The 10,744-nt window shown below is 39.2% G+C and overlaps 1 protein-coding gene across 1 annotated transcript; it reads left to right on the top strand.

Moving 5' to 3' along the window:
* Positions 1-245: 245 nt before the first annotated feature.
* LOC126212644 (zinc finger protein 239-like) lies at positions 246-3,542 on the top strand. Its single transcript, XM_049940070.1, has 3 exons — positions 246-846; positions 1,030-1,327; positions 3,536-3,542. Exons 1-3 carry the CDS (start codon positions 246-248, stop codon positions 3,540-3,542), a joined length of 906 nt encoding a protein of 301 aa, XP_049796027.1.
* The last annotated feature ends 7,202 nt before the right edge of the window (positions 3,543-10,744 follow it).

Below are 10,744 nucleotides of genomic sequence, written 5' to 3'. Positions count from 1 at the left end.
ACAACTATACCAAAATACAGACTTCACAAGAAGATGGCTTATGTGGCACAAGATTAAGTTGTAGCATCAGGGAAAAGGAATTCCATAAGTTTACCTGTAGTTTCTGCCTACAGAGCTTCCCTTCAAAATACAGACTCATAATGCATATTTTCATCCACATTGACGGTGTGCAGGCACCTGCATTTGTGTGTAAGTCATGTGGTGAGGTATGTCCCACTGATGACTGCTTGAAAGAACATTTGAGAATGAGGGAGGGTGACCAAGCATTATCTGCTACCAACAGTGAGAAACTTGAATGCAGTGATCATGAAAACAATATCTCCTTCGAGTGTGTACAAGAAGGAATTGTGGAACAAACTGAGGAGCACCCTTCGTGCAAGGTACCCAGGAAAACTTTTAAAAAATCCTTTAAGGACAAAAATAATACACATATTTTGAAAGAAGCTGAAGAGAAACTCGAAAGATGTAATGACTGTGGAATTTTGTGTAAAAGTGACCATGTTCATGTCCACACTGTGTTAATTGCAAAGAGACATCACAAATGTGATGTTTGTGGTAAAATGTTTACTCAGTTAAGCAATCTTAAGAAACACAGATTAATACACACTGGAGAGAGACCCCACGAATGCGATGTTTGTGGGAAATCGTTTACTGAAAGGGGCAATCTGACGAAACACGAATTCATACATACTGGACAGAGACCACACAAATGCGGTATCTGTGGAAAATCATTTACTCACTCGGGCCATCTCAAGGCCCACTGTTTAATACACACAGGAAAGAGACCACACAAATGCGATGTGTGTGCAAAATCGTTTACTGAAAGGTGCACTCTCAAGACACATGAATAAATACACACTGGACAGAGACCACACAAATGCGATGTCTGTGGAAAATCATTTACTCAGTCGAGCAATCTCAAGAAACATGAATTAATACACACTGGACAGAGACCACACAATTGCGATGTCTGTGGAAAATCATTTACTCAGTCGGGCACTCTCAAGACCCACCCTATAATACACACAGGAAAGAGACCCCACGAATGCAATGTTTGTGGGAAATCATTTACTGAAAGGGGCAATCTGAAGAAACATGAATTAATACACACTGGACAGAGGCCACACAAATGCGATGTCTGTGGAAAATCATTTACTCTCTCGGCAAATCTCAAGAGACATGAATTAATACACACTGGACAGAGACCACACAAATGCGGTATCTGTGGAAAATCATTTACTCACTCGGGCCATCTCAAGAAACACGAATTAATACACACTGGACAGAGACCACACAAATGCGATGTCTGTGGAAAATCATTTACTCGGTCGGGCCATCTAAAGACCCAAATTTTAATACACACAGGAGAGAGACACCACAAATGTGATACTTGTGGTAAATTATTTAATGTATTGAGTAATCTCAAGGCCCACAAGTTAACACACAGTGGAAAGAGATCCTACAAATGTAGTATTTGTGGAAAATCTTTTACTCCTTGGGGCAGTCTCAGGAAACACAAATTAATACACACTACATAGAGACCAATGAAAGTATTGTTGAGGTCTGTAGACCTACACATGTTCATAGAAGACCACACGTGTCTCATGAAAGTTGTTCGCATGTGCTACAGAGAGGTCACAAAAAATATGACAAATCCATTTCCACAGCTTCACATTCGAAGAAGTTACATACAAAATACAACATATGAAGCACACAATTGTGATTTTTTTGTTGGAAATGCTCCATGCTTTAATGATCGGGCTACCCGAAATTTGTACATTGAAATATATCTTTTACTCGTTTGAGAAGAAGTTCTGTGCAGTTATCAGGACCCCATATTCTTAAAGAGAATGTGCCAGTATACTGCTAATTATTTGAAAGAAACTGCCATTTTATTTTTCATGAAGCTTTATCCACTACCCAGGCGACAGCAGAAATGTGTTTATTACACATTCATAATGTACGATATTTATCTCAAGAATGGACAAAGATACAAAAATCTCTTGATTATGCAAACATATTATTGAGGTATGCCTCCTTAATAGTAATGCTATTTGTGTGATAAATAATCTGCATCCATTAGGAAATAACTGATGGTGGCAAGTATGCAGAGATAAGGGAAAAAATTACAATCATCTACGTAGTAGGGTTTTGATTCACCTACAGACCGCAATACAACAGTGCATCTCTATGGTATGGACTCATTAGTTCATTAGTTTTTCAGTTGCAAATTGGACTATAAGTCTACACACACCTCACACCTTTCCCATTAATTGTAGGCTATCGGTTTGTTGCTGTCTAGTTGGTGTGCAATAGCATCCCAGATTTATTTCATCATGATCTAATGAGGTGAGCTGGGTGGGAAAGACAACAGTGTGAACCATCATGCTGCTCGAACCATTGGAGTGTGATTCTCACCTTGTAATTTGGACAGTTATCCTGCTGTAAGATGGTGTCACTCTCTGTAAATACATCAAGCATTAAGTGATAAGGTTGCAATAATGTTCATGTTCTCCACATCTGTCATGGTGTTTCAGTTATCACCAGCTGTTTTCTTGCCATCTCATATGAATGTCCCCCATAGCATGACACTGCCTTCTTCTTCCTGCACCTGTTGTGTGGTGCATGTATGAAATAACTATTCATCTGGATAATGACATATCTGAGCACAACCATTGACCTGGTCTGAATGAAATGTCATTTATCCCAACATGTGACACTTCCTTATAGGTGTGCAGTCCAATCTCGATTATCCTATTTGTATTGCAATTGTAACTGACAACATTGTTAGATCAACATGGGAATACAAAGCTGTTATATAACTTGGGGCCTCATGTTATCAGTGTCTGCTTAATAGCTTGAAACTCTTGAGCCTGCTCAAGCATTTTCTCCTGTCTCCACAGATTGCCATCCATCCCACATTACAGAGCAGCTAGGTTCTGATCTGTTAGTTCTAGATAATGCATGGGCATCCTACAACCTTTGTCAACTTGTGGTTTCACCATCTTTCAACAATGTTCCATAGAGGCTCACGATAGAGGCATGTCCACAGCCAACCACATTCGCTGCTTCTGAGATGCACTTGCCCAGGCACCAGGCAAAACCATCTGCTCTTTGGCAAAGTTATTTATGTCATTTTTTCACATACTGTCACTAGAATGATAACCACAAATTTTTGGTTGTATAGTTTCATTACTACGTGACATAACCACAATGCCACTGGGTAGCAAACACTCCTCTTACGGAAGTGGGTATAATGATTTGGATCAACAGTGTATCTTCACAAAAAAGGGTCTTTTGGTAAATTGTGTAGTAATTCAGTTTTTCTGCTTCATTAAATTTTATGTCAATACACTATTGCCAGTTCAAACTCTGTACATAATTCTGAGTTAATGAAGATTAATTTTATGCATCAAATCTTTTAATTATTTGTCTGTTTTTAAATATCATGTAACTACTGTACAAACATCAGATTGTAATTCCAATTGTTTATAGAAACACAAGGACAGTTTAAAGAGCTCATTGTGATTTCTAGGTTATGAATTTAATTTAAATGCATAATTTTTATTGTAATAAGTTAATTTATCAAATGTACTTTCTTTGTAATTGCTTTGTTCTAATTAGATTTTTTAGTTGTCTTTTATCTCCTTTAAACATGATTTCATAGTGTGTATTATCCTTAATTTCTCTGAGTAAATGTGAGGTTTTCAGAAATCTTTACTAATGCTTTGCTTTATACTTAATAATGTTTGTTTTTGGTCAGTTTTTTTCGATTTACTACCAATTTCTTATTGGTGTAAGGTAGTTTGTTTATTAAGTTTTGTCATACTTTTAATAACTTGAGACAGTTGTTTTTAAGTGATAGGCCTTTTTGAGTTTTGCAACACTTTAAGCTGTATGGCTTTTTACCGAAATGAGAATGTATCTGTCATTATGGTTCTTGCAACATAATAGTGTGCTGCTATCTGGGCTATAATACTGCTGTGGCTTTTAAATATTTAGGGAATGCTGATCTAGTTACAGTTTGTGGGCTCCCATTCATCACACACTTGATGAAATATATTGGTTGTGACTTGGAATGAAATTGCATGGATTTTAAATTGTGTCATTCTCCTTATAGTAATGTTGTTACACTGTTCTGTCTAGCTACTTAGTTACATATTTCTACTACAGTTCCTGTTGGTACTGCGCTCTTTGTGGATGGTCTACTATAATCATAACAGAAAATATTTTGTTCTCTCAGTAACTCTTGCTGGGACAAAAATCATTACTATTATTATTCAAGTAAGAACAGAGCTCTGAATTCACAAACTTACAATACTGATACTCTCATGAAGCTTAAATCCTGACTCGAAGCTGTCCTATTTTAATAGTCTCATCACTGAAAATAAGCTTGTGTTGATTCTGAAGATTCTGTACAGAAATTAAGTAAAGTAACCCACAATGATATGTTAAAATCGGATTTCAAATGACAAAGGGAATGAGAGATATTGACAATAGTACTTTATATTGAAAAAGTTGTTATAATGTGGTATTTATATGATAACACCGAAACATATGTCATTATTAGTAACTGGTTATTACTGCCATCATCATATGATGATGTTCCTGACCACTTTTAGACGTTTTGTACTGAAATATATCTGGTAAATGCCATAAAGGCTGCAAGGACTATCTTCACATTATCACCATTGCTCTGCCCCCAGTAGCTGAGTGGTCAGCGCAACAGACAGTCAATCCTAAGGGCCCGAGTTCGCTTCCCGGCTAGGTCAGAGATTCCCCCCCCCCCCTCAGGGGTTGGGTGTTGTGTTGTCCTAATCATCATCATTTCATCCCCATCGACGCGCAAGTCGCTGAAGTGACGCCAAATCGAAAGACTTGCACCAGGTGAGCAGTCTACCTGACAGGAGGCCCTTGTAACACCCCATTATATTACCATTCTCTTCAAGCTAATATGGGTGGCATTGGCCATCAAAAAGTTCTAAGGAAAGTCAGTTGATACGATAATTGCTACCTTCCACTCCTGTCCAAAATGGTTCTTTTCAAAACCTATACCGTTAGACATCTGTCAAAAGACTAACATTAGTGTTCACTTGAGGCCAAACTGAATCATAAATAAAGAATGTATGATCCTAAATATTGTTATAAGAAGAATTAGAGTACTTTTTGTTTGAAATTACTTGAGTGAATGGAGGTTGTTGGAAGACGATACAGCTTTCATATAATGCTAAGAAAAGCTACTTTTCACTAAAACATAAAATTGTGGAAATAGTTTGCAGGTTGATGCTACTTATTTGGATTTGTGTGTGTAAGTATTTGTGCTATTAAATTTTTTTTTGTTTAAGTTTATTGTGGCTATGTTTACTAAGGGGAAGTTAACTAGTGTGCCACATGCGACTGCAGGTGTAACTCTCTTACATTTATACCCATAAATTTGTACAAGTTGTAGGTATGCAGTTGCACATCGACATAGTTTCATATCTTAGGTTACAGTGCATGGCACATGGGATAGATGTATGTAATTCATACATTGTCTCATGAAGAACAGATTGAGACACACCAGTATCCCCCTGTGGTGGTTGCATTAGTTAACTCTATTCAGTTATACTCAGGTTAGTTGATTTTCAACAAATATTGCCATAAAGCATGTTATGGGACATTTCGTAAGTATTTGCATTACTACGAATAATTATGAGTATACTGATCCTTTCACATCAGAAGTATTAGAGACATTAAGTCAGTGGTCGTTTTTGGGCCAGTGTTGACTATAATATCCATGAATATTGACGGAATACCTCCCTGCAAGCAACAACTCTTGCAAGATGTGCCGCACTAAGCACTGTGATATTTTGTGTGTTCAAGAAATACACACAACCAACCAGTAGAGACGTCCTTCAGTTCCTGGAATAAAACTGGTTGCTGAAACACAACATGCACATTATAGAAGCGCCATCCTTATAAGACCTGACCTTTAAGTCTGTAGTGTTCGTCAGTCAGAGGATAAAAATATTGAAATTATTATTGTTAAGTAACAGTAGAGTCACATCAGCATATAAACGTCCAGCAACAGATTTTTTCTCTGCCCCTACTGAACATTTTATTACAGGGAAAGCTTCTATTGTGGTATGTGATTTGAACATTCACAGCCATGTTTGGGGGGTACACTTAAGAGCCCTCCTGTGGGCTGAAACTTCCCATCTCTCACAACTTCATGACAGCAAACTACCTTATTCTTTCTTCAGTGGACGCTGGCTATAATCCATATCTGCTTTTTGTTAGTGAAAGTATTTTTCGTACCTGCACTAAATTCGTCTGTAAGCCCATACCGAATACACATCGACGTATTGTGTGTAAAGTTCTCCCACAAGTAAGCCCTCAAGAAATCACTTTCAGATGAAGGTACAACTTCAAAACGGCTGATTGGCAGAAATTATCAAAGTTATTAAATGAGAAAATGGTAACTATAGCTCCTGTGATAGATCAATATAAAAATTTTGTTAACGTTGTTAATGCCTCCTCCTGAGCATCAATTCTAAGGTGATGCAGAATGAACTATATCAAGGGTATAACACCTGAAACGACCACTCTTGTTTAAGAGTACTACAGAAAGTTTGAAGAAGATCCTTTTAGTGCAGCCACATCAATTCATGCACAGAATGCTCTCTCTTCAATATCTGAGGCAAACAGAGAAGAATGGATACAATTAACTGTGACATGAGTAAAAGTAGTCAAAAGGCCTGGAGGCTATTACATCGCCTGAGTAATGATAACACTCAGGTCAACACATATTTTAATATTAAACCAGACCAAATTGCTCAACAACTGCCTATTAATAGCAGATCAACTAAATGTAGAAATATAGAGAGGAAACAATTATTCAGGCAAACAGACCAAGAGAATAGTATCGTATTCCTTATTTATCTGTTGAAGAATTGAATTTAGCCCTGAATAAATGTAAATAGGGAAAAGCAGCAGGAGTGGATGACATTAGAGCTGAACAAATCAAGAATTTTGGTTCCGCTAAAATGCTTTGGTTACTGCAATTTATGGGCAACTGTATTCGAGAATGCAAGATCGCTAAAGTATGGCGAAAAATCAAGAGTAATTGCCATACCGAAACATGGAAAGGATAGGAAAGATCCCAAAAATTATAGACCAGTCTCTTTACTCTGTCACCTCCACAAAATACTGAAGAGGCTCATTCTTCAGAGAATGATTAAAAAGGCGGAGCCTCTTCTAATACCACAGCAAACAGCTTTCAGAGAAGGGAAGAGCTGCACATCTCAGATATTAAACTTAACACAACATATCGAAGATGAATATGAGAAATGACACATTACAGGTGCTGTATTTATCTATCCACAGCTTGTGATGCGATCATCCATTGGCTCCTTCTGAATAAAGTTTGTGACATAACTAAAGACTTCACATGCATGTGCAATATTAGAAACCTTCCCCAGAATGCCAGGTTTTACTGTGGAATTTTAGGGTAAGAAAAGTAGGTGGAGAACCCAGAAAAATGGGCTGCCACAAGGCAATGTGCTTGCACTGCTATTATTCAACATCTATACCAACGATCAACCTATCCCTGAAGGAGCTCGAAGCTTTATTTATGCTGATGACTGCACTATCACTACTCAGGCTGACTGTTTTGAGACTGTAGGAGATATGCCATCAAAATCTTTGGAAGAATTCGCTGTATACTATTATGGGAATTACTTGATATCTAATCCTGCCAAGACTCATATCTGCGCTTTCCACCTCGAGAATAAACAGGCAAATAGATCCTTAAAAATATTGTGGGGAGGTATCGTACTCGAACATAATCCTACTCCCAAATATCTTGTAGTAACACTGGATCGCGCATTAACATATAAAAAGCATTGCCTAAACACCAAACAGAAAGTGGCAGCCAGAAATAAAACAGTGCGACAATTGACACATACGTCATGTGTGTTAATCCATCCACTGTGAGTTCAAGTGCGCCTGCTCTATGTTGTTCCACTGCTGAATATGCATGTTCAGTATGGTTGGTTGGTTTTGAGGAAGGAGACCAGACAGCGAGGTCATCGGTCTCATCGGGTTAGGGAAGGACGGGGAAGGAAGTCGGCCATGCCCTTTTTGAAAGGAACCATCCCCGCATTTGCCTGGAGAGATTTAGGGAAATCACGGAAAACCTAAATCAGGATGGCCGGACGCGGGATTGAACCGTCGTCCTCCCGAATGCGAGTCCAGTATCTAACCACTGCGCCACCTCACTCGGTCATGTTCAGTATGGTACAAGTCCAGTCATGCCAGGAACGCAGATGAGGCTCTAAATGAGTGTTGCCAGATTATCACGGGTTGCTTAAGACCTATTCCTGTGGACAAACTCCATTGGCTCGCTGGCAAAGATCCTCCTGAAATGAGACGTCAGGTAGCTGCGAGATATGAGAAAAGTAAGGCCGCAACGAAGAACGCCCATCCACTATATGAGGCAGAAATCAAGAGCGAGCTTTATGACAACTACTGAGGCTCTCATCGAGAATCCATATGTGGCAAGGATCTCGCGATGGCGGGAGAAATGTCGGTATTTGGATCGCTCCAAAGGAAGAACTTCCTCCTGGGTATTCGGAGAAGTGGTCAATATGGAGGTCTCTCAATAGATTACGGTCAAACACAACGAGATGCAAGACCAGTCTGCTGTGTTCCTCATCACCAACCACCTGCACCATGCAAGACCTTATGAGAGATACACCAAATGCACTTGAAGTGTCCAATTTTTTGTCCTCTTTTGTGTAAAATTATGTCAACACTTACATATATTTTTGACATTTCGGTACTTTTGAAATGACAGATAAATAAGTAATGTAATAAAAGTAACAGTAAGAAAAAACTGTATCATTTGTTTTTAATGTCTAGAGAAAAGAAGATTATTCATATGTTAGTGGAGGAAACATGACAAGACAGCTTTTGGTACAGTGATATTAGCAACGAAATAAACCCAGCACTGCATCCTTTTTATAGTTAACTAGCTGGAATGCCACAATCATAGCATTAACTCTCATCATTTTGCGGGTACGAAGGTGCACAACCTACTTAATACGAGGGCGGTTCAGAAAGTAACCTCCGATTGGTCACAGTGCGGGTTGTGGGGGCAAGCCGTGGTCGAGTGAACGTCCTACCTGCGCTAGTTTAGTTTTTGTGGCAGTTTGAAATGTGTGCTGCAATAGAAAACCCCGCCAAATGTGAAGTGCGTGCTGTCATAAGGTTTTTTACAGCTAAAGGTTATTCTGCAGCAGCTATTCATCGTGAGCTTTGTGCCGTGTACGGACCAAGAGTTATGAGTGAAGGAGTTGTCTGTGAATGGGTACGTTTATTTAAAAGTGGACGAGAAAACGTTCATGATGAAGAGAGGAGTGGTAGACCATCATTGGTGACTGACGAACTCGTTCAGACAGTTGATGCAAAAGTTCGTGAAAATCAACGTTTCTCAATGTCGGAGTTGTCTACTGGTTTTCCACAGATTTCTAAGACTGTCTTGTACGAGATAGTGACAGCAAGATTGGGTTACCGTAAGTTCTGTGCACGATGGGTGCCCAAAATTCTTACCGACCACCACAAAACTCAAAGAATGGCCTCTGCATTAGACTTTCTGTCACGTTATGAGGACGAAGGAGAACCATTGTTAAACAGAATCGTGACCAGTGACGAAACCTGGATTAAGTACGTGAACCCTGAGACAAAAGAACAATCAAAGATGTGGGCACATTCAAATTCGCCTACCAAACCAAGAAAAGCCTCGCAAGATTTTTCTGCCAGGAAACTGATGGCAACGGTGTTTTGGGATGCCAAAGGGGTGTTGTTGGTTGAATTCATGGAACGTGGTACGACCATTAATCAAGAATTGTACTGCGAAACAATAAAGTTACAACGGGCTATACAGAACAAACGCCATGGTATGCTGACTTCCGGTATCGTTTTTTTGCACGATAACGCCCGTCCTCACTCTGCTCGCAGAACAACGGCCCTTCTTGAGTCCTTCAAGTGGGACGTTATCAACCATCCACCTTACAGCCCAGACCTGGCGCCAAGTGATTATCACCTCTTCATGCATTTGAAGAAATGGCTCGGGTCACAGCGGTTTGATGACGACGAAGATCTCAAAGATGCGGTCACAGGCTGGCTCCAGGCACAAACGGGTGATTTTTATGCAGAAGGAATTTCAAAGCTTGTGAAGAGACACGATAAGTGCCTCAATCACTATGGAGACTATGTAGAAAAGTAGTGCAAAGATGTAGTTGTAAGATGTATATATTTAAATATTTTTATTTAACTTGGTGTATTTTTTTAAATCAACCGGAGGTTACTTTCTGAACGGCCCTCGTAGAAACACAGTTTGATATTCCTTCTGACAAGAACAGGGAAAGTAAGGACATGGTGGAAAATATTAGTACTCAGTGTATGAAAATTTAGCTAACACTGAAAGGATGATTGATAGTAGCAACTTAGAGTTGTGCTTAAACCATAAGAGAAACGAATGAAATCCTAGCATGAAACTGCATCAGCATCATTTTTGGGAATATAGGAGCTGCTGCAGTGCAGAACACCAGGTGGATTGTGGGCAAGATAGAGCTGATGGTTGCGTGATTGTTTGAGGGCCAATTAAGAGTCATGAATATAGTCAGAGAAGTCAGCAGTTATTGCAGTGCTAGTTTATATTGGGCTCTCCAGGAAAGATGAAGTTGCCAGTCTCGATAGCAAC

The sequence above is a fragment of the Schistocerca nitens genome, chromosome 11 (genome assembly GCF_023898315.1).
Source record: "Schistocerca nitens isolate TAMUIC-IGC-003100 chromosome 11, iqSchNite1.1, whole genome shotgun sequence".
NCBI lineage: Eukaryota > Metazoa > Arthropoda > Insecta > Orthoptera > Acrididae > Schistocerca > Schistocerca nitens.
Note: the sequence above shows the minus strand (reverse complement) of the source record. Positions and strands in the feature narration are given on the sequence as shown.